This window comes from Notamacropus eugenii, chromosome 2 (assembly GCF_028372415.1).
Source record: "Notamacropus eugenii isolate mMacEug1 chromosome 2, mMacEug1.pri_v2, whole genome shotgun sequence".
Taxonomy (NCBI): domain Eukaryota; kingdom Metazoa; phylum Chordata; class Mammalia; order Diprotodontia; family Macropodidae; genus Notamacropus; species Notamacropus eugenii.
Genome location: NC_092873.1, coordinates 519,815,513 through 519,839,024, shown reverse-complemented (window position 1 = coordinate 519,839,024; position 23,512 = coordinate 519,815,513). Strand labels below are relative to the sequence as shown.

General features: G+C 43.2%; 1 protein-coding gene across 14 annotated transcripts in view; it reads right to left on the bottom strand.

The window, feature by feature from the left end:
* The window catches only part of FGGY (FGGY carbohydrate kinase domain containing), a 537,121-nt gene that overhangs the window by 167,973 nt on the left and 345,636 nt on the right, over positions 1-23,512 (bottom strand). For all 14 annotated transcript variants that reach the window (XM_072649657.1, XM_072649652.1, XM_072649650.1 and 11 more), the window contains one exon: positions 19,871-19,974. In XM_072649657.1, the coding sequence (XP_072505758.1) occupies positions 19,871-19,974 (104 nt within the window). The remainder of the gene's footprint in view (positions 1-19,870; positions 19,975-23,512) is intronic.

Here is a 23,512-nt window from a genome sequence, read left to right as displayed (position 1 = left end):
CTACAGGGGATCTCACTTGGCCTTTTGTTTCACTGTCTCAGGCACAAAGCACTTACTGGGTAAGAGAAGAGTAAGTCTGTGTTTGCTGATGGCTCATCAGACTGCACACAGGTGAGGATTGGGGGAGTGTCTGCTTCTTTTCTCAACTTTCTGCCTCCTCCGCTCCCAAAGCCAGTGCTTCTCCCACAGCAGGTTTACTAGGGCCATTCTGTCTAGTTCAACTTAACAGACATGTATTAAGCATCTATTGTGTTTTGTGGTTGTTGAGTTGTTAAGTTTTGTCTAACTCTTCCTGATCCCATTTGGGGTTTTCTTGGCAAAGATACTGGAGTGATTTGCCATTTCCTTCTTCAGCTCATCTGACAGAAGAGGAAATTGAGTCAAATAGGTTAAGAAACTTGCAGGGTCACACAGGCTGGATTTGAACTCAGGTCTTCCTGACTTTGGGCAGCTAGATGGCTTAGTGGATAGAGTGTCAGGTCTGAAGTTAGGAAGACCTGAGTTCAAACCTGGCCTTAAACATTTCCTAGCTATGTGATCATGGGCAAGTCATTTAACCTTGTTTGCCTTCATTCCCTCATTTGTAAAATGAACTGGAGAAGGACATGGCAAACTGCTCCAATGTCTCTGCCAAGAAAGCCCCAAATGGGGTCATGAAGTGTTGGATGTGACTGAAAACAGCTCAACAAGAACAGGACTTGGATAGCATTTGTTGGTATTTGCTGTGTTGCAGGTTCTGTGCTTGGTTCTAGGTTATTCATTAATAAAAACATAATAGTCCCTGCCACTTAACATCTTATATTCTAACCATCAATGGGCTGATCATCGATTAAGTGTCTACTATGTGCTAGCACCATAAAGTAGGAAGGAGATGCAAAGACACATGTGAAACAAGTCCTTTCTCCCAGTGAGTTCACATTTGATGGAGGTGGAAGGTGGGGGTGGAGTGATGTGGGATAGACAACATGGAGGTCTACACAAGCTACATACCAAACAGATGCAAGGTACTCTTTAAGGGGAGAGGCACCATTCTCTACCGAGAGGCAGCTAATACTGTTGAATTGATCATCTATCTTCTGTCTACACACTGTTTCTTTTCTTCCCCAAGAAAATAATTCCCTGCCCTCACCCCCAAAACTAAAGACACATGACGTGGCAGGCTGTGAATTAGAAGCTATGGTTTCTCTCCCTGGTTCTGAGACTTTTTTACTATGCACCACCAAAGAGGTCACTGCTCTTTCAGAGGCTCAGTTTCCTCATTTACAAAGTGACGGCCTTGGATGAGCTCTCCTCCAAGGTCCCTCCAGGTCTCCCAGGCTACAGAAATCTCTGCCACTTCTGATTTCTCTGTTCTTTTTTCCTCTCTCTCCATCAGGGGGTGACATATGCCTTGTTCCTTCTCTCTTGTGAAGTCTAATTGAAGGATGCTTTCCTGTTACAACTTAAACCTCCAGAGACCTGCTCCTCCATGCCTGATTTCACTTTCCTGATCTAATCAGTACATAACTGGGTATTTTTTTAAGTCATCCTTAGTGACTTGGGTTGATTCCCACCTTGGGGGCCCTTCTCCTTGGCTGCTCCATCCCATTGTCTTCTCTGGCACGTCCCTCCCTCCCTCCCTTTTGTGTCTGTCTTGTGAATTGGCCCAGAACCTTCCCAGACATCAGCTGCCTATAGCCAAAGGGCACCTAACTAGCTCTCCAGGGCTCCTTCATCAATGAGACTTCCCCCTCTCTCCCTTGGGGTCTTTACTAAACTAGTTGAAATCAAGAGAAAGAACAGAGACTCAGCCAACCTTTCAGTACCTCTGGATGGCATAAAAAGGAAAAGAAAGAAAAAAAGCCACACATGAACATTGTCATTAGAAATTGTTTAAATAAAAGGAGATATGAAAGGGAATTTCCCTGGCCAAAGCTGGAGAAAGAGGGAAGTTATGATAAGGAAAAGGAACATCTGGTTAAAAATAACAGCTCCCTCCCTCTCCCCTCCCTCCCCTGAACATGTCTACGCCAAGAATTAACCCTTCCTTGCCCATCCACATCATGGGGGTTGGACAGAATCTTCATGGTCAAAGAAAACTTCTGTAGTTTGGGTCTGCCACACATCCAGGATGAGGCTGGGACCTGCTGATGAGTGACATTGATGAGCATGATGATGACGATGATGATAAGAATAAGGAAAGATGACAAGGGTCTTTGATACTCTTCCAAGCCACATTATGCAGCCAAGATGTTGCTAATAGATATTTGGTGAGTTGAATTTTACATATATACAATATAGTAAATATATATATATTTGTGTGTGTGTGTGTGTATATAAGATGTACAACATACATGTAAAGCCCTCTCTATTTTTTCAAGACCCTTTCCCTTCAACAATTAAATAAGCAAGCCTGATATATTCGTTCACTGAGCAGTCAGTGTTTGGTTTGTAGAAGACCATGGGTGGTGCAGGATAGCAGAACCCAGAGGGGAAGAGGACAAGAAGTCAGTAGTCTCCAGAGCTACTGAATTTCCTCTCCTCCCAAGAGAGGATCACAGCAACATGGTTGTTTACCATTAGTGTTACTGCTGGGAGCTTGGGGTCCTCCCCAAAGAGAAGGATTGTAAAAACCTGGTGAGAGGGAGAAGAAAGGAAACTAGATTCCCTCTGCCCTGGGCACCAGGCTTCCGGCTTGGGAGAAACATTGGGGGCTTCCCTCCCCTTCTTCTTCATCCTTTTGTTTTTTGGTTCTTTTGGCCTCCTTCCTGGGTTAGGGAATGCTGGTCTCAAGCCAGTTGGTAGAGCAGGGCCCTGCTTGGGGCCCCATCCTCTTCTGTCCTCTCTAGGGCTTCAGATTTTGTCTGCTTGTCCCTGGCTGAGGGCCTGCTCAGGACTGGGGACTGGGAATTCCACCCTGTATAGTGCCACCATCCTGGGTTAGGCAAAGCTAGCTGCCTGGCACTGGCTCGCCCTCTGCCCTTTGACTCTTTGAGGGGCTTGCTCCCTGCAGATGGTTCTGGGAAGCTAAGGCAGCCTGCTATGGGCATCACTCAGAAGTCTGGGCCTCCAACAACGTGGCATGTTCCAGGGGGCGGCTCCTGTGTAGACACAGAGCCAACATATACTTCAAGCCAGTGGCGAGCCAGCTCCTACTGAGATTACCAAGATCAGCCTGGGAGAACACAGTGAGCCAGCCTGCTCAGCAAGCCCCACCCCTGGGATGTACTTCCCTCCCAGGACACGTCCCAGACATGTTGGGCTTTGGGAAAAAGGACAAGGAAGAGGAGGAAAGGGAGGAGTGCTCTATAATGAGTGTGAGAGAGAGAGAGAGAGAGAGAGAGAGAGAGAGAGAGAGAGAGAGAGAGAGGGAGAAAGAGTGTGTGTGTGTGTGTGTGTGTGTGTGTGTGTGTGTGTGTGTGTGTATGTGTAGGGGACAGGGTGAGTGGCACTGATAAACTCTGTAATTAGGACTAAGGAGTCCATTGCCCTCAGAGACAGAGGCAGCTGGCACAGAGGGTTTCAGCCCTCTTCTTTTGGAAGGTACCTTCTCATTCTTCAGATCCCAGGCAAAGTAAAGTACAAGAAGTCCAAAGCGATTAGGTCTAATGGCTGAGGAAAAAGAGTAAACTACTGGAAAATCCAAACCCTGGCACAGTGAGAGCTGGAACAGGTCTTGAGTTATAATAATAACAACATGTTAATGTGAGCATTTGTGTTTGGGAAAATGATATGTCTATATCTATATCTATCTATCTATCTATCTATCTATCTATCTATCTATCTATCTATCTATCTATCTATCCATCCATCCATCCATCCATCCATCCATCCATCCTATCTATCTATCTATCTATCTATCTATCTATCTATCTATCTATCTATCTATCTATCTATCTATCTATATGTCATCCCATCCAATCCCCACAATGACTCTGGGAGGTAGGTCCTATTATTATCCCCATTTTATAGATGAGGAAACTGAGGCTGAAACAGCAAAGTGACTGGTACGAGTCACACAGCTAGTGAATATCTCTAAGATAGGATCTATATTTAGGTCTTCCTGATTCAATGTCCAGCACTCTATCATGTTGGTGCAAAAAGGGATCTTACAACCAAGTTAGAATGGGAACTGAGATAGAGTGTACAAGTCAACAGCTATTTTCTAAGCACCTCTTATGTGTCAGGCTAAGTGCACCCTGCTAAGTGCTGAGGATCCAGAGACTTTCAAGCTCACAGTCTAATGGGGGAGAAAGCATACAATCAGCTATGTCCAAATAAGGTATTTTGTGTGCAGTTGTTTTTCAGTTGTCTGCCTCTTTGTGAACCCATTTGGAGTTTTCTTGGCAAGAATACTGGAGTGGTTTGCTGTTTCCTTTTCTGGCTCATTTTCCAGATGAGGAAACTGAGGCAAACAAGGTGAAGTGACTTGCCCAGGGTCACACAGCTAGTAAGTGTCTGCGGCTGGATTTGAACTTAGGAAAATGAGTCTCCCTGACTCCATGTCTGGCTCTCTTATGCACCATGGCACTGCCTAGCTACCTCAATAAATAAGACATGGACAGGATGAATTGGGGTAGTTTGGGGGAAGGCAGTAAAATTAAAGAGAATGAAGAAACAATTTTTCTAGAAGTTGAGACTTCAGTTAAGACTCAAAGGAGGCAGAGATGAGGAGCGGGTGTGTTCCAGGCATGGGGGGTGCAGGGGAGGGAGCAGCTGGGGGGAAAATGCCTAAACTGAGAGATGGAAGGCCCTGCTTGAGGAACAGCTGGGAGGCCAGTGTCACTGCGACACAGAAAATTTGAGGGAGAGGATGGGGGGTAAAGAGTAAGAAGACCAGAAAGGTAGGAAACACCTGTGTTATGAAAGGCTTCAAAAGCCAGAGAGGTTTGTATATTTGATCCTGGAGCCATAGTAGTTTATTGAATGTCACAGTTAATGAGTGCAAACCTACTTTAGACATTTGCTAGCTGTGTGACCGTGGGCAAGTCACTTAACCTTGTCTGCCTCAATTTCCTTATCTGTAAAATAAACTGGGGAAGGAAATGGCAAACCATTCCAGTATCTCTGCCAAGAAAACCCCAAATGGGGCTGTGAAGGGTCTGAAAAACAATACAGACCTGTACACCAGGAACATCCATTTGGCAGCGTAGTGGAGGATAGACTGGATTGGGGAGAGTATCGAGGCTGGAAGATCAACCAAGAGGCCATTGCCACATCCCAGGCTTGAAGTGCTCAGGGCATGCCCTTGAGTGGTGGCTCAGATAGACTGTCAGAGCTGGGACCATCTTTAAAGAGGGGAATGTCTAATCTATTTAACAGGTAGAAGTCAGTCAGTGGCAGAGCAGAGGACATAGGCTACGTAAAGATTTCCATCAGGTGCCCATGGAGCACCTCCTCTGGGACTGAAGTGACCTAGGCACTGAAGTGAGGGATGTTGGGAAGCAAATGCTGCTCCTAGTGTTACATCACCATGTAAGATGAAATCCCAGGAGTTGGGTCAACAACAATTATTTATTAACAGATATTGAATAATGTAATTTTTATTAACAGACATTTATCCATCACTTCATGCTCTACAAAGCCCCTGGCATGCCCTGTTGTATTGGATTCCTGAGAGTAGACCTGAGAAATAAGTCATACATCACCACAGCAAATACTTTACTATTTGGCTTCGAGGCCAATAAAGTGCTTGCCTTACAATAGACCTGGGAAGTGGAAGGGTGCTGGCATTAACATCTCCCCTTTCCCATTTTACAGATAAGAAAACTGAGGCTTAAAAAAGAGTTTAAAAATGCTTCAAATAACATGGCTAATAAGAAACAAAGGCAAGACTTGAACTCAGTGCTGTTGACTTTGAGATGAGGGTCCTTGTCATCTCATCACATATTTGGTTAAACCTGTGATACAGCTTTGGCATCCTGGGATTTGCAGTGAAAACATATCAGAGCCAGAGACCCCATGAGAGGTAAGATACTCTTAATCCTGAGTTAACATGAACTAGAACATGCCATTCCCCAAACATTTCAGTGAATTAAGACTTGACTATAACAGAGTCACGTAAAGCTATTGAGCAAGACAGCCTCTCCTCCAGAGTTGGCTTTGATCCAGGAACAGGATTTGTTTTTGCTTGAGGCAAAATCAGTGGTTCAAAAGAACACCTAAGCACCGGATTGAATCACCTGACTCAGCTCATGCCAAAGGCTGGTTTGAGGCTCTGCTCTCCCGGTCTCCTGTCTTCTGTCTTTTCCTCTCTGCAATCCATCCTTCACACAGAGAAGGTGCCAAATGAACCCTCTTTTTGTACTAGTTTGCCTCCCTTCCTCTAGAATACTGTCATTCTCCTTTGCTCACCGTGTAAAATACAAAGATTTTAGCTTGGCATTCGAGGTCCTCCAGTATCTATCTTTCCACATTGATTTCTCATGGTTCCTCTTCCCTTTTTCTCTGTCCTGGCTACAGTGAAGCATTCTCTAGTCAGTCACCGAGTCAGCATTTATTAAATGCCAACTATGTGCCTGACCCTGCCTTCAAGAAACTTACTGTCTACTGGGAGAAGACAATACACAAAAACCAAGAAGAGAATGAGGAAGCTCCTGGTCCAGGGAGTGCAGCTGGGTAATTCTCTGATCCCCTCCTTCCCTCTTTGAGTTGGACACCCTGTCCTTACATGCCTGAAATGGACCCTCCCCTAGTGTCTGCCTGACACAATCCTGCCCTTCCTTCAGGGAAGGGAAGGTTCCGTTCCAATGTAGAGGAAACATTCCATGATGCAGAAAGGTCTCCTTCTAACGTCATCAAATGAGATAAGATTTGTAAAAAAGGCTGAACACAGTGCCTGGCACATAGTAGGGACAATTTAAAGGCTTGTTCTCTTCCTTTCCCCTTCTTCCTTCCTCAAATTCAATTCCTTTCACCCTGCATTTTTAGAGGGTCTTCTCTGCATAAGGCAGATCTCTTGGACTGCTTTCCCTGGTCTTATTTTCATTATATTCTAACAGGCACTATAACAATTTATGCACATGCTCAATCTCCATGACATTATTTTTAAGCCCTTTGAGTGTAGGGATTATATCACTAAAAAAGAAAAAAAAACAAGTATTCCCTCTACATATCCATGAATTTAGGAGTTGGACCCATGGTTTCACTAGTACAAAAGAACTCTCAACTAAAAGAGTTGCTTAGAGCACTGGGAGGTTTAGGAACTTACACCCAGGTCACAGCAGGTATGTGTCAGAAGTGGGAATGAAGCCTGGCTTCCTGGCTTCAAGGTTCAGCTCTCTATACATTTTGTTGTTGTTCAGTCATGTTCGACTCTTTGTGACCCCTTTGGGGGTTTTCTTGGCAAAGATGCTGGAGTGGTTTGCCATTTCCTTCTATAGCCCATTTTACAAGCATGGAAACTGAGGCAAACAGACCAGGGTCACACAGCTGTAAATGTCTGAGATTCGATTTAAACTCCATGACTCCAGGTCTGGAGCCACATTTTCTGTGGCACCACCTAGCTGCCCTCTCTATCCATAGACTCTCACTAAATATTAATGTTTGGGATTTTTGGTTTGTTTTTAAAAGTAAACTGAGTAACTTCACTTCCTACTCTGTGTAAGAGCTGGGTGACATGACTTCTCTGGTCCTCTTGGTCTGAAAAGCAATGATCCCCCATTCTGTTCTGACCAGCCTTCATCCAAACTTGGCTTACAGGGAACTCACCACCACTGGGAAAGATCCATTCCACTTTTCAGTGACACTAATCATTAGAAGATTCTCCTGACAGCAAACCTCACTAAGATTCTTTGCCATGCCTGCGCACTGCTGGGAGTTCTGTCCTTTGGGATCAAGCAGAACACAGATGATCCCTGTCCCACACGGTGGCCTTTCAAATATTTGAAAACAGCCATTGCATCCCACAATGTCCTCTCCACGTTAAGCAGCCCCGGTTCTTCCAACCAATCCTCATATGGCTTGGTCTGTGCTACGGAATGCAGCACACTGGATGGAGAATCAAAGGAATTCACTTGGAATCACAGCTCTGACACTCCCTTTGTGAGTCTGGGCAAATGAAAACCTCAGTCTTCTCAGCTGTGGTGTAAAGTAGATGGACTAGATGTCCTCTGAGGGCCCTTTCAAGCTCTAGGTCTATGAGCCTATGGTTCGTCATCAACCTCATTGTCTTCCTCCACCAGCTCAGGTGGATTCTTTTTTGGGACTAGGTCTGTGAGCATCTTGACTCGCCCCTGGTTGCCCAATGTGTGCCATATTGGGCCTGAGCATCTTGACTCTCCTCTGTCTACTCAGATTGGGCCTTTCCAGAGAGGCTACTTAGATCTGTTCCAGCATTCCATCCTCCAAGTCCTTCTGTTATCCTGGGGGCAGATCATCCCCAACCTCTTTCCGTACCACCTTCTAACAATGAAATAAAGTTGAAGGGTGATAGAGTGATAAAGCAAGACAAAAATAAGCCAAATGAGAATCCCAGGTCTGATATGGCCTTCCTGTCTCACCACTGTCTACAGAAGAACCCTATGACTTCCGTAGTAAGACAAGGCAGGAAGCATTTTATTAAGCACTTGCTAGGTACCAGTCATTGTACTAAGTGCTGAGATGTAAGTAGAGCACAAAGGATAGTTTCTAACCTATTCAAATGAAGGAAGACCAGATTCAAAAGAGAGCTGAAAAACGGAAGGTATATAAGGAAGTGAGAAGGTACCCAAAGGGTTGTGGTGTCAAATTCTAAAAGGCAGGGCCAGAGCTACATGGCAATGAAGGATAGTCAATGTGGGCCCCTCCCCAAAATGTAGGCCCCCAAGAAAAACTCCCCAATGGAATAAGGGGACTGGTGTGGTAGAGGAATGTTGCAGGGTGAGCAGGCCGCAAGGGATGTTCCTGTAAGAGCTCATGGCATTCTCGAGGCAGATCACTCATCCTTATAGGATGGTACAAAGGTGCTAATGTCATCATATTGTGCCACAGGAACAAAACGGCTGCCACAACCCTCTCTATTTCTCTGGCAGTAGCTTGTCTAATGTGACCTCTGACTTCCACGTTGTCATTGTGATTGAGTTGTTTCAGATGTGTTCAACTCTTGGTGACCTCTTTTGGGGTTTTCTTGGCAAAGATATTGAAATGCTTTGCCATTTTCTTCTCCAGCTCATTTTACAGATAAGGAAACGGAGGCAAACAGGCTTAAAGTACTTGCCCAGGGTCACCTAGCTAGATGTCTCAGGTCAGATTTGAATTCAGGTCTTCCTGACTCCAGGCCCACACTGTATCCATTTCACCACTTTGCTGCCCCTGACTTTCAACCCAAATTTTAAATCAGATGCCTGGAAACCTAGATCAAAGGGTGCAGTCTGACAAAGGGCACTTTCTGTTCACAGAGAAGTCATGGCTATTTTCAGACTAATTGAACATGGGACATCAAACTTGGGGCACTGAAAATCAATGTTGTGTGGTATATGTAGGCAAGTGTGTATGTGTATGTTTGTGTGTGTGTGTGTGTGTGTGCGTGTGTGCGTTTGTGATCAATTCCCTCATTGCCAGAATGAGAAAACATTTTCCCTATGAAACAGAATAGCCAGTGTGACAGGTATCTTGGATTTTAAAATGATCTCTGGAAAAGAACAGACATTTCTCTCCTTTTCCTTCACTTTTACAAACTGAATTAAGGGCCTGGGAAAGTTGTGGGATCAATTCCCTCCCAGGCAAAAGTACTTGATTTCTTTCTAAGAGCAGGTGGGAGGATTTGTGAGGCAGCTGTGAAGGTGGCCCTGCACCTCTCCCCCTACTCTATCCCATAACCCATCCATTCCCAGGTCCTTAACCTCTTCATTTGGGGTTTGTCTATAATGGAAAGCCTTCAACTTTTTCTACCCACCAGGCCCCACAGCCTTTGTTATGTCTGGCCACCACAAAGCTTGTTAGGATGCTGCTGTCCTGAGAATTGGCTGAGAATCTTCACTCCCCACCTCCAACCCCTACCACAGGGTGAGGCTGTAAAGAATCACTGGCAGTTTGATTAGAGAGTGGGTTTTCTGGGGGATGACTACAGAACAGTTTGGAAAAGGATTCTCTCTGAGCTCCTTGCCATCCTGAGAGGGGGTGAGAGCTAACACTGGCTACGTTTGCACTGTCCTACTGTCCTTCTGGTCCTTGCCAACAGCCATTACTACCTCTTCTTGTTGAAAAGGCTGGTCATCCACAGCTCTGCCAAGGAGGGTGGTCAGAAATATCTGTGAATTTCTAATACAGAAATATATAAAGGATGAATTCATCAGTGCGGGGAATTCCTTATACCAAAGTAGACTGCAACCCATCTCTGACTTGGTGAGATCATAGAGTAGAGCACTGGAAGGAGACTGAAGAGTTCACTTAGTCCAGCCCCCTTATTTTATACACAAGCAGATCGAGGCATAGAGGCTAAATGAGCAACCCGGGGTCCAGAGCTAGTCAGAACCTGAGGGGGAATTGGAATTTGGGTGCTGCTGATTCCAAGGCTAGTACAGTAGTATTTACTAAATCATTCTCATTTCTGGTTGGGGAAATTGAATCCCAGATAGTCTAAGACACTCAGCTGAAGTCCCATAGGTAGGAAGTGATAAGAGTGGCCTGGGTGGGTTAATATCCATTCATCTCCCACTTCTACTCCTGAACTTCTGGACTTCAAATCTGTGTCCTGTTCAGTAGAGCATGCTCCAGCTCCCTCCCTCCCTCCCTTCCTTCCTTCCTTCCTTCCTTCCTTCCTTCCTTCCTTCCTTCCTTCCTTCCTTCCTTCTTTCCTTCCTCTCCTCTTCCTCCTCCTCCTCTCCCTCCTTCCTTCCTTCCTGGTCAGTCTTGAGTCCATAATCTTGCTTTTTGTCCAATATATTCCAATGAATTAAGTTCTGAGAAATTAAAGCTTTGAGTCCATTTCCCAGGCTTCACAAATTCTTCCCCACCATATGCATTCCTACTAGGAGAAGCATTTACATGAATGACAGAGGCATCTGCTGGATTCAGAGAGTGGGTGTTGGGGATGGAGCAAAGGCCAGCTCCTTTGGAGCCCCGGGTCCCCCAGGAGCTGCCTCACCTCTGACATGTGTCATCTTTGGATCCCAGGGGCTTTGTTTTCGGTAAGATAAACACATTGCTCTGCTTGCAGGGGGAGGGGGGGAGCGTTTCTCTTGTTAATTAAATCATTCTCATGGATGATAGATGCATAGCTAACATTTGTATCTGCTAAAATATCAAAGGCTTGATTAGTAAGTCTTATGTTTTCAACTTCAGGCTATTTTTCCAGAGTCTTGGAAATCACACAACGTTAGGCCTGGGAGATCCTCCATATTTACTGAGGCTTTGGGGGTCATTTAAAAAGAAACCTCCTTGGGTCAGCATTGACTTACTCCTGGGAGTTTTGACTGTTGCAATCTACCAGACAGGAAACATCAGAAAAAGCGGGGAAAGGGAGGAAAGAGGAAAAAACAGAAAAGAAAAAGGGGTAGACAGCAAATCTACCAACCACCCTGTGGGGACCTCCTCAGAAAAATCCATGCCCCACTTTCACCCCTGCTCTGTGTTTCCTGAATTTCTCCTGACAGTTGGCAGCTCTGTTTGCCAAAACCACAACAAAGAGAGGCCTTGAGTTTCCCCAGAAAGCATTTTTCTCTGGCCTGCCCGTCTCTGATCATCTCACAAAGGTGTGATTGTTGTTGGCTTGCTGGGGCCCTGAGCACCTGAGGGAGATCAAAGGCACGTTCTGATGCCAGTCTGACCACACAGTCTCTCACTGGCTGCATTAAAGGAAGGCTGATGATTAATCTCCTTTGCCCTGAAGGCCCCTCTGTACAAAGGGGGAAATATATTTCTAGCAAAACATGGCCATCATAAAGTTGCATTTTATGGCCCTAATTAAAAAAAAAAGGCAGAGTTCATTGTGGGCGACTGCGGTTGCTTTGGTATCGCGCTAAAGGCCCCCGCTATTGCCTCACATCTTTTGTACTGCTGGGTGCAGTATAAACATGTACAGATAAAGAAAACCCAATGAAGAAGTAGGCCCCGCTTCTCAAGAAGTCTGGGCCAAGATGGCACCTTGCGAACCCTGAACAAAGGTATCAGAGGTCTTCAGCAAAGACCTGGGCATCCGGAATGCACCCCTTGGCTTCTGAGGGTCCTGTTGATTTGGGGATCCAGTATTTTATCTGAATGTTGTAAATGAATTCAGTCCTGAGGAATCTGAGATTCAAGCCTATGGATGGCCCAAGCTTACAGAGCACATTCTGAGGTACCTCACACATGAGACTTCCTCCTCCTTCCCCCATCACAGGGAGGTTTGGGACCTGGGTTGTCTAACTCCATCTCTGTGCTCTTTCCACTGTACCTCACTGGACACCAATGGAACTGCATTACTGGTATCTTGAAGTATACCATGGTAAAATCTTCACATAAATCTTCACATATAATCTAACAAAGAAGGTCAACACTGGGGTTAGGAGAAGATCCTTCTTTTTAAATGTTTTAAACTCTTCATGTGGTCTACCACTTGGCTTCCCATGACTGATAATGATAACAGAAAAAAACAATAATATGTATTTACATGGGGCTTATTATATACCAAGAACCCTGTTTGCAATTATTTTGTAGTATCTCATTTGATCCAGTGAGATAGACGCTTTTATTATCTCCATCTTACAGATGAGGAAACTGAGATAAACAGGGTAAAGTGACTCACCCAGGGTCACACAGCTAGTAAGTGTCCCTGAGGCCAGATTTGAACTCTGGTCTTTCTGACCCAAGGCCCACAGCTCTATCCATCATGTCACCTCACTACCCATGAGCTTGATTTGACTTAGAAAATGATGAAAACTAAGTGTTGATAAGGGAGACTAAAACCTTCCTGATATTCTGCTTATCAGCAAATATTCTGATATGTTCTGAGTATTTTGAAGAGGAAAGGGATAAGGATATGGCTCTAGAATTGGAAGGAATCTGGGAGAACACCTAGACTAACTCACTCATGATGAAGGAACTGAGGCACCTGGAAGTTGTGACTTTTCCAAGATGGAGCAGGTAGTAAGCCCTAGTGGTGGGATTTGAACTCAGTTCCTCTGGCCTACTTCTATTTTAATGGAGGTACCTTCCAATTCAACACCAGCCAGAACAACAGGATCTTTGTTTGACAACAAAGAGTATGCTTTCTGTAGTTACAGGGTTGGGTGTTCCCAGTTTAAAACTGTCCATTAAAGAGGGAAAATATCCCTGGAGACCCTCTGGGATGATCTTGAACCCACAATATAGAATTTAGGAAGGAGGAGGCACATCGAAACTGGAAAGAGTGAAGGTAATTACCACAAGTCTCTTTAAGCTGGAAGGGATGGGACTGAGATCAGGAAGAAATAGGCAGAGATTCATCTAGTTCAATTTCCGGGCGAGGAGCAGCTGGGTGGCACAGTGGGTAGAATGTCATGTCTGGAGTCAGGAAGACCTGAGTTCAAATCTGGCTTTAGAAACTTACTAGCTGTGTGACTCTGGACAAGTTACTTAATCCCTGTTGGCCTCAGTCTTCTCATCTGTAAAATGAGCTGTAGAAGGAAATAGCAAACTATTCCATTGTCTTTGCCAAGAAAACCTCACGCGGGGACATAGAGAGTTGGACACGAATTAAAAAGGACTGGACATCAGCAAAAGGCAGCTTTGCTCCTTTCCTATTCAGCCCCCAACATACCTGAAATGTAGCACTGTCTGTCTGTCTGTCTGTCTATACTTCTGTCTCTGCACTTTCTCTCTCCTTCCCTCCTCTGTTTGTTTCCTTCCTTCCTTTCTTTTCCTCTCTGTCTGTCTGTCTGTCTCTCTCTTTCTGTCTGTCTGTCTGTCTGTCTCTCTCTCTCTCTTTCTTTCTCTCTTGCTCTCTCTCTACTCTAGGTTAAAAAAGGTTAAATTATCCCCTTTCTCAGGTTTTTACTAGCTGCTACCTCCTTCTTCATCTCTTCCTTTGTGTCTCTTTATATCTCTGTCCCACTTTCTGTCTGTCTTTCTATCCTGTCTGTCTCTGTTTCTGTCTCTCTCTCCCCAGCCCCACCCCCTGCCTTTCTCTCTTACAAGGTCCTACAAAAGTTATTCAATGGAAATCAAAGTTTAATCTCTGCACAAATGTTTACGTGTCTATATCTTCAAAACTCACTGTTAATAACCACATTCTCAATCTGTTGAAGTCATTTTTGACATATTTGCATTTTTTTGCACTGAGCTGGAAATTTCCCTTACAATGAATATACTTTCTAGTTCTCATGAAGTCCCACTCCACCCCCTTTTCTTGGTTAACAGATTGGTAAAACATGTCTGTTTTACTTAACTATATTCAGCCTAACACAACACAATCAGCTATAGCTAAAAGGTCCTAAGAGTTGCTGGCTGGGAAAGAAATCCCCCTGGAGAAGGAATTCCTAAGAGACTAGTGGAGAATAGGTACATTGGGCAGGGGGACATTCCCCTGAGCCATGAAAACAAACAGAAGATGTGGACAAGTTCAGGTAAAGTACATTGACTGTCTTTATTGCCATCTGTGAGGAAAGAATGACCCAGCTCCTTTTTCCCTGAAATGTATATCCAAGTGACAGAGACAAAAAAGACCTAGTAGAGAAATGCCTTTGTTTCTCACTTACCACACTTCCAGATACCCAGAAGACATGTTGTCACTATAAACACAACAGAGACTTTTATATCACCTTCACCAGTGAGCTCAGCCAATCAATTAATCAATCAAAAAAAGTCATGGCTCATTGGAAAGGGTACACGATTTGGAATTAAAGACTGTAGGTTGGAATTCCACCTTGGTCACTTACTAGCTGCATAGTAACTAACCACTTGGAGTGCAGCTTCCTCATTTATGTGAGAGAGACAGAGAGAGAAAGAAAGAGGGAGAGAGACAGAGACAAAGAGGGACAGAGACAGAGAGAGAGAGAGTTGGATTCTTGGCAGGGTTAAACTCAAAGGTCCCTTCTGGCTTGAAATCTATGGTTCTATAGTACATGCTCAGCTCACCAAGAGGCTTACTGGACAAGCCACAGGGTCCAAGAATTATAGAGACTAGAGATGATCTAGTCTAACCTACTCTTTTTTATAGAAAGTATATTCCCATCCCCGCCATTACTAAGGCATCCCCAAATGGTTATGTTTCTGCTTGGTATATATTTACTTTTTGGGGTACACAGAGGAATTGGGGGTCACCATGCACATATATATATGTATATACACATGCATATAAACACATACGTACATGTAGACATGTACATATATCTGTCTGTATTTATATATTTCTCCTCCCTCAATTCCAACAGCATGTGAACTCCTTGAGGGCAGGATTTATTCTTTTCCCCCTCCTATTCCCAGTACCTAGTATGGTGCTTGACACAAAACAGTCAGTGAATATTTCCACACCCTGTAGCTTTCTCTGCTGATTGATGAGTCCCTAGCTGGAACTGACATTTCATGAGGAACCTCAGCCATGCTCACTTGTCTCCCAGCTCCACTCTTTCTCTGGACTGCTCTATCTCCTCACCAGCAACCTTGACTCCTCTAGCCACGTCCTCCCTTTTTTCGCCCTCCTCTTTCCTTCCTTTCCCTCTTCCTTCCTCTTTCTGACTCCTTTTGATATTTTGTCTTTCCCTATTAGAATATAAGTTCCATGGGAGTAGATCTAACTTGTTTTACTCTATGTGTAGCCCCAGTACTTAGCACAGCCTGACCACCAGCAAGCATTTAATCAATCTCTCTCTCTCCTCTCTATTATCTATCTATCCATCTATCTATCATCTATCTATCATCTATTCATCTATCTATCCATCCATCCATTTATAGACTTGTTGAATTGAATTGGTGATAAGTCTTTCTGAACACAGGCTGGTTCTCAAATGAGAGTCACATAGTATATTGCCAGGCTGAAGAGCCTTTCTAGCCATGATGTTATCCCTGATTCTTCCCTTTTCCAATCAAAAAAATCCCAGTTGTTTCAACCAGTCCTCAAATGGAACAATCAAATAGGTACACAGCTTTGGTTTTGCTAGGGTAGTCTTTAAAAACCCACAGTCACCTCCATGAGAAGATGTGACATCAGAAGGCTTCAGCGGAGACAGCAATAGCTCATCATTATACAAGCTATGAAATGCTCAAGGAAATTGGGAAGAGTATGTAGAGAACATGGAACTCATGCTACTCAACCTACCCATGCTTTCCATTAGAATGGGTATTTCTTGAGGGTGGGGACTGTTTCTGTCTTTCTTGGTATCACCAGTGTTTAGCACAGTGACTGGCACATAGTAAGTATTTAATACAAGCTTGTTGATTGATTATTTGATTACATGCCATTCAAAATATGCCTACCCTCTTTGTCCCTTTATTTTACCTGAAAATTAGGATATTTTCTTTGAATATTCAAAGATATTGAAACTTTGCCAATGTGGACCCTCCCAACATCAACACCCTACTACGAATTAGCAGACAGCCATCAATATTTAATATTTTCATCCTTCAGTGCCTAACTGGGTGACAGATCCTCTTAAAGTCTAGAGAAGTTGGTCATTTAACAATAAATAGACAGACCAGTGAGGAGTACAGGCCCATGCTTGGAAGTCTTTCAGCTTGATAGGAATTCCCTAAGCTCTTATTCTCGGAGAACCCAGAGTCACTTACATACTATAATAGAGCATCAGAGGAAACTGTGTTCTGGAACCCAGTTTTACCCAGCTTTCCTTTTGCTTACGTATTTAATAATCTAATCTGGCAAGTCTGAATTTCTACCTCATTTTACCATCACTCATGCTAGATTGCTGAGTGGCTGAAAATCAATCCAAGTGGATAAGTGGATATTCTATCATCTTCACCACTGCTAGCATCTAGCAAAGCTATTTACTATGCTTTGAGATTTGCAAAACACATTACAAATGTTATCTTGTTTTATTCTCACAACAACCCTAAGAGGTAGATGACATTTGAATCTTTATTTTACAGATGAGGCAACTGAGCAAACAGCTCTTATATGGTTTCCCTAGAGTTATACAGCTAGTAAGCATGTGAGGCTAGATATGAGTTCAGGTCTTCTTGACTATAGGTCTAATCCTCTATCCATTGGGCCACTTCTTTAAGGCCAGGATGAAATATATGTCAAATTATTCTGGAAAAATTTCTTAAAATCTGGCTTCTGGTCATGGAAGGTCAGGTATTACATTGAGATATATGAAAGCTCTTAAAGAGCTGGGAATGATTACTCATGTTTATTTAGGGACCTGCACATATTCATTTTTTAAAAATCCTCTCAGTTGCCATATTGGTTAAGTAATAAAAGTTTTATTATCACCTATTCTACACCAGGGAAACTGAGGCTTACATAAATATGGAACAGAAAGGGACCTCAGGGACCATCTAGTTCAATGCCTGCACTGAAGGTAAGAAGGTTCCATACCTTGGCTGAGATCATACAGAGAGTTATGGATCAGTGGGATTCAAACTCAGATCCTATGACTACAGATTTACTGGTCTTTCCATTGTTCTACAATACCTCCCCATAGTCACACCATCACTTGCCCAAAGCAGATACTTTAGTTGGAGTGAATGGGCATTTTTGCCATTTTATTATTGAAGGCTGAAGAATTATAGCATTTCAGTGATGGAAGGGATATCAGAGACCAATCCGTCCATCCATCCATCCATCCATCCATCCATCCATCCATCCATCCAACTACTCATGCATCCATCCATTCATTCATCCATCCATCCATCCATCCATCCATCCATCCACCCATCCATTCTTACACATACACATATGCAACACACACACACGTATATACATATATAGCTACTTATACATGAGCACATAGTGCATAAATATAAAAAATGGATGTGTGCATATACACACATATGTGTATATATATATGTATGTATGTATAGACAAACCCCACAAAACTCTTCTCAATAGGAAACCTGACAAATAGTCACTCAGTCTTAGCCTGAAGACTTCTGAGGAAGAAGACTCTAAGGTCCAAAGTAGCACATTTCATTTTTTGATAGTAAATGATTAGGAAGTTATTCCCCTTCCTTCTCCCCTTCTCAATGCAAAGCTTGAATTGACCTCTTGGCAACTTTCGCAAGATGTTTCTTGTTTTGTATTCTGGGGCTAAGCAAAACAAAAAGCCTAGTTCCCTTTCCACTTGGCAACCCTTCAGTTGAAGACATCTGTCATGGCATCCACCCAATGACCCCCAGTTTTCTCTTCCCCAAATGAAATGACCGTAATTCTTTCAACTGATCTTCACAGGACTTGATCTCACAATCTTTGCCTCACTGTTTCTCTAGTCCTTTCAGATAGATAAGAGAATTACACATCCTCCAAAGTTCTAAGAAATTTTGATTTCAAAGTGAAGGGATATAGCCTTTTTAATCCTCTGCTCAGTGTTGGGACACTGTGTAACCTACTTGAATGATCCATGATAAAAGCCTCCTATTTCTTAAGGTTTTGGAGGATGTCTTTGTATTGCTGCCTGTTGACTTCAGGGTTAATGATCTTTCCCCTAAACCAGAGATTCTTGATCTTATTTATGTGTATCATGGACCCTTTTAGCAGTTTGGCAAAGCCCATAGACCTCCTTCTCATAATGACTTTAAGTACCACAGTGGCTAGAGCTTTGGATTTAGAATCAGGAAGACCTGAGTTCAAGTTCAGAATTGAACATATTAGCAGTGTCCACCTGGTTAAGTCACTTAAGCTCTATTAAACTCAGTCTCCCCATCAGTATAGTGGGAATAATAATAGCATCTGCCTCTGAGGTTTGTTATAAGGATCAAATGAAATAATATTCATAAAACCCTTTTTGAAAATTTTATAATATGGAAATATAAGTGCTAGCTATTATTGCGATTAAATAATTGAAGGAAATGCTAAATTTCAGGTAGAGGTTAGTAAAAATAACAATATAATTCCCATCCCCCACCCCCCATCTTAACTCACCAACCTTTAAAATCCAGGTTAAGAATCCATACCCCAGACAGTGGCTCACTCCATTTCTATGCCCTTGTTCCCTTCCTCCTCCTCTAAGCTTTGCCTCCTCTCTCCCCCCAACGCTTACCCCTTTGTCCTCGTCTGGGGAAAATACAGGGAGTCGTTAGTCTCAATTTAACAGAGTAATGACTTTTAAATAAAAATACAGTAGAAATGGGTACTTATCAAAATGGAATGCTTTCAGACCCATGCATTTAAAGAAGATATAAATTTTAGGGCAGGCACTAAATTTTAACTGCAATCTGGGAGAAAGCCTTTTCAGTAATTCATAGAGAAAAATTAACAAAGTGAAAATTGCTTATCAGTGTTCTTTTGAAGTCCTGATATAGAACATAATTCTACAGATCATTAGGCCCCGCTCTGAGGACGAGAGATTTATATTGATTGAGGGAACACTGAGAGCGCGGCTCCCAGCCAAGGCAAACAGGCGCTTTGCTGAAGGAGCTGTCCAGTAACACATTAGTGTCTTCCAGGTCAAGGGCAAGATGGAAGGGGGCTGGCATCTGCAGATCCAGTTTCAGCCCTGTATTCTCTGGTCACCGTGATGTCATTGCAGACACTGACCTTCCTTCTTTGGAGAGCTGATTTTTCAACCCAGAACTGAGTCTTTGTGAAAAGATCAGACCAACCTAAAGAAGGGCATCCGGAACAGGCAGGGAAGGAGGAGACCTCTGGTCTCGGATCAAAGGTTGGAGATGGGAGAAAAGACAAAGGGCAGGATGAGGGGCCAGTGACCTTGTCCTGTGTGTGTGTGTGTGTGTGTGTGTGTGTGTGTGTGTGTGTGTGTGTGTGTGTATGTGTATGTGTAAGAAAGACAAAGACAGAGAGAGAGAGAGAAATAGAACTGTGAGTTCTTGGGTTCTCACTTACCCCCATGTGACAAGAAGATGTTCCACAGATCACAGCCAGACGAGAGGTAATTGGCTGATTTTCACAGGGCAGGTTATACCCTTTCACATCTGCTCCAATCACTCCTGTGAGAAAACAAAACAAAATTCCTTCAACATATGTGTATATGCATGTATAGGTATATATTTTAAAAGCAGCAATACACATACACACACAGACACACAGATACACAGACACACAGACACACACACAGACACACACACACACATACGAGATACTCCTTTTAGAGAAGAAAAGTGTTGAGCAAGGCTTCTCATATGAAGGCCAGGCTGCAGGTAATAGGGAAACTGATGTTTCAGGGCTACTTTGCTGAAGATTGCTTCTTACATGGATTGAGTAAAGCACACATTCATTAAGCATCTCCTCCACACCAGATGCTACGAATAAAAAGACAACAATGGAATATTCTCTGCTCTCCAGGATCCTCCATTACACCGGGGAAAACCCAATGTTACACATTTAAGTGGTGCAGTGAGTAGAGCCCTAGGCCTGGCATCCAGAACAGGGTTTAAATCCAACCTCAGATACTTACTGGCTCTGTGACCCTGGGGAAGGAAGAAAAGGAGGGAGGAAAGAAGGAAGGGGGGAAAGAAAGAAGCATTTATTAAGCTCCTACTTCATGCTAGGCCCTGTGCTATGCGCTTAACACATATTTCATTTGATCCTCACAACCCTGGGATTTAGGTGTTATACACATTTTACAGATGAGGAAACTGAGGAAGACAAACGTTACATGATCTATGCAGGGTCACACATCTAGTAAGTGTCCAAAGCTGAATTTGAATCCAGGTTTTCCTGACTCCAGGCCCAACGCTCCTTGGATTTAGGGTCAAATTCAGTCTCTGATGTTTAATACTTTATTGAGGGGGAAAGAGAGGGTGACACTTTGTTCTCTGGGCATCAGGTTTGTCCTCTGTTAAATGATGTGATCTCTTTGAGTTCTGAAACTGGTTGTATTGGAAGGGTGTGGAACAAGTCCACTTTAGGCCTGAGGCCTCATCTTCAATGGAAGGGGCCATGAATAGAATTGCCCGTTTAACAGAGACAATGACCCTGACCTTGGGACTTGGCTTTGTCTCTGTGTGCTTCCCTCCACTTGGAAGAATAAATTTATGAGCTGAAAAACTGAGAATGCTTAACTCTCTTAGTGACTTGGTATGTATTTAGCAAATAACTATTCCCTGGTTTATAGCTTGGTCTTCAGAGAATGAAAATGGGAATATAAATTCTCCAAAGACTATGCCTTAGACTCAGAAGTGGAATCCAAAGAAAGGATTAAGACTAGTCACTAACTAGAATATCTTGCTCAGGAGATAATAAACCTCAGTAGCAGCATCTTGAGGGAACAAGACTGAGGAGGCATTTTATCTAAAAAAGATGAGAAAAAGAAAGAAAAAATGCTACATTTTGAGCTAAAGCAACCTAGCAATTTCTTCTTCCTTAAGGAAGAGAGGGTCAGCTGAGGATTTCAACTGCATTAGGAGGTCTACATGGTGGAGATTAAGACAAATACCTGCAGAAACTGCATCCAAGTAGACCACCAAAGCAGTGACAACTGTCTGGCTGAGGCTGTGGTCCCCAGAGGGAAAGTATGTCCAGAGGAAAACTGGTCTCAGGAGAAGCAGCTAAGGCTACACTCATTGCCCTGCTATATGTAAGCCAAGGTCTGGCAGCACTCATGCAGTGTGGAGCCTCTCTGAATGTCTGTTACACTGAAACTGTGTTTATGAGAAATCATCGTTCTAGGTTTACGGAGAAAATGATTAGGTTCTGTTTTGACAATGACGCAACTTCAAGAAATATCTTTACTTTAAGGGAATTGTGCCTTCTGCTTGACCACTAAAGGGAAACACATAAGTGGGAACTCACTGGTACTATCTTATGGTATATGGACTCACATAATACCTTGAATCTAGCTATCCACTGTGGGAACCAACCTCTAAGACAGAGAGGTGTCTGGAAGTGTCAGACTAGGATGCTCCATATGAGGAGGAAGATCCTTCTCAATCCCAGATTTGTTTATTCATTGCCCATATAGACTGTGAGGGCAGGGACTGTCCTTTGCCTGGCATATATTAGCTTCTTAACAAATGCTTATTGATTGACTATCTGACTCAATTTCCTTAATGGGAAAATGGAAATAATAATAGCCCCTACCCCCTAGGGTTGCTGTGAAGATCAAGAGATAACATTTGTAGCATAGTTCTTGGCAAATTGGAGGCACTTAATAAATGCTGATTTTCTTTCTTTTTTTAATATTTTTCTGAGTCCTCAGATTATTCTTTGCAAATTTCAAAGTTCTTTATAAAAGTCAAGAGTAATAGGACTTGTTATTTTCAACATTAATTTGTAAATGTGCAAGAAATACTGCTTAGCAGAATCTCAAATAAACTAACATGGTATAACAGAGTTTATGAGGAAGGGGATAGAATTAACATTTTTTCTATATTCCATTTTTATATCTCCAAACAATCAATCCATAAGGATTTATTAAACATTTTCTATGGGCCAGACACGGTGCCAAGAACTGAAGACACAATGGGAATGGAGGGTTTAGTACATACCGAGATCACCCAATATGGCATCACCCATGTGGAAAACACTAGACATTTGCTTCTGGGAGCATCAAGACCTGGAGCACATATGTACATATTATCTGCCTACTTTGGCTTTTCTTTTAGCTGAATGGTAAGAACTGTCTATCTTTCAACTGTCTGACTGAGTATCCTTTGGGTTTCTCTATATTGGCATCTAAGAGTGAAGGGCACTTTCATTCAAAGTTGGTTATACTATTTGATACAGGGAAAAGGGGGAGCCTGAGAGCTACCCCTATGACATATGCTATTTGCCTTTGTCATTTTCCATTAGAGACATGAGGGTGGAGCTTCCCATCCCAGGAGTAGAGGATCCCAAAATCTAGAAGTCTAGGAATTCAAGTCAATAAAGAACCTTAGGAATACGGGTTTGAGGAGAAAGACCAGAAGAAGTCTACACAGCTGGCTTTGGCCTGAAAATAATGTGCCTAATACTATGTAGGAATTGAGCTAAACTGTGAGTCTAACGTCCTTTCCCTCCATAGGGATGAACATTGGACTATGTTCCCAAGGAATTGGGGGAAATGTTTGAATGTTTCTTCTTGCCATAGTTTTGAAGTAAATATTTCTTTGTAAAAGCTAATCTAAAGTTAAGTGGTTTAATGGAATTAGAGATACTCATCACAGGGTCCCTTAAATGGGGGAGAACAAAATTGAGTCTCCTTTGGGGGGGGCGTGCTCATCAATGGCAGAGAAGAGAGATTCCCCAAATCTCTTAGAATATTTGAGAACCCTGAGGAGGGGGCAAAATATAATAGTCCTGCTCCTCAGACACTGGGACCAAAGGTCACTCTGTTTTACAGTGATAAAAAAGCAGAACAATGTCTGCTCTCAGAAGTATAAAATGAAGGGAGTATTGGGGCAAAGACTCTAAAGTGGCTCTTGAACTGAACCTTGGAAGAAACTCAGGATTCCAAGAGGTGAAGGTGAGGAGAGTTGGAGGACAGCAAGGACAAAGGCTTGGAGATGAGAGATGGAGTAGCCAATTAAAGGGAGCAGGAAAAGGGAG